Consider the following 1,349-nt stretch of genomic DNA (forward strand, 5'->3'; position numbering starts at 1 on the left):
TATATATATATATGTTATTTATTTCTCTGCTGCTGATGGGCTGTTTATGATACAGCAGGCGATGAAAGAAACACCTACAGATACACAGAGCTGCCTATACACCCCAGGGTGTACAGACACCGCAGCAGCCGCAGATACACCCCCAGGTGTATAGACACCGCAGCAGCTGCAGATACACCCCGAGGTGTACACACACTGCAGCAGCTGCAGATACACCCCGAGGTGTATAGACACCGCAGCAGCTGCACCGAGGTGTACAGACACCGCAGCAGCTGCAGATACACCCCGAGGTGTACAGACACCGCAGCAGCTGCAGATACACCCGAGAGTGGAGAGGGTGGTTTATAAGGAAGCCGATGAGAAGCTGGCGGTGATTCCCTCCCTTCAGAATTGCAGAAATAACAAATTAAATAATAAACAAATAAATAAATAAATAAATAAATAAATATTTAATTATATTTCGTTCAGAGTCTGCTGCAGCACCTGCTAGAAGCAACAATTTCTGCTGCTGCTGCTGCTGCTGCTGCTGCAGCTGCTGCTGTTGCTGCAGCAGCGAAAGGGCATGCAAGCAGAATACACTTTTCTTTTTGTTGTATTTATTAATTTAATTAATAAAATTCATTAAATAAACAAATAAAAATACAATAAATATACACTCAGTAGCTTCTCCATGCTGCAGCAGCAGCAGCAGCAGCAGCAGCAGCCGACATTCAGCCCCGATGCTCTAGCTGCAGCAGAAGCAACAGCAGCAGCAACAGCAGCAGCAACAGCAGCAGCAGCAGCAGCAGCAGCAGTATGTGTTTGTTTGATTGTATTTATCTCCTCATCCTAAAGAAATAACCAACACAACCCTCTGCTGCTTTGCTGCTGCTCGCCGGGCAGAGGCCCCAGGGAGGCCCCCAGTTGCAGCACGAAGCTGCAGCAGCAGCAGCAGCAGCAGCAACAACAGCAACAACAGCAGCAGCAGGAACAGCAGCGGCGGCAGCAGCAGAGGCAGCAGCAACTGCAGCAGCAGCAACAACAACTGCAGCAGCGGCAGCATCAGCAGCAGCAGCAGCAACTGCAGCAGCAGCAGCAACAACTGCAGCAGAAGCAGGAACAGTAGCAGCAACAGCAGTATAACAAGAGAGCCGCCTCCGCAGCAGCAGCCGCGTCGGTGGAGCCATCGAGGCGAAGGGGTACTGCAGCAGCAGCAGCAACAGCGGCAGCAGCAGCAGCAGCAGCAACAGCAGCAGCAGCAACCGCAGCAGAAGCAACCGCAGGAGCAGCAACAGTGGCGGCAGCAGCAGCAGCAGCAACAGCAGCAGCAGCAACAGCAGCAGCAGCAACAGCAGCAGCAGCAGCAAGAG

General features: G+C 51.8%; 1 protein-coding gene across 1 annotated transcript; it reads left to right on the top strand.

Moving 5' to 3' along the window:
• Positions 1-356: 356 nt before the first annotated feature.
• On the top strand, positions 357-1,105 carry EMH_0098470 (uncharacterized protein; the record flags this gene model as incomplete). The annotated part of the gene is made up of 2 exons (XM_038022018.1): positions 357-370; positions 883-1,105. 2 exons carry the CDS (start codon positions 357-359, stop codon positions 1,103-1,105), a joined length of 237 nt encoding a protein of 78 aa, XP_037879202.1.
• Positions 1,106-1,349: the final 244 nt, after the last annotated feature.

The sequence above is a fragment of the Eimeria mitis genome, genomic scaffold, assembly GCF_000499745.2.
Source record: "Eimeria mitis Houghton genomic scaffold, Emh_scaff9964, whole genome shotgun sequence".
Classification (NCBI taxonomy): domain Eukaryota; phylum Apicomplexa; class Conoidasida; order Eucoccidiorida; family Eimeriidae; genus Eimeria; species Eimeria mitis.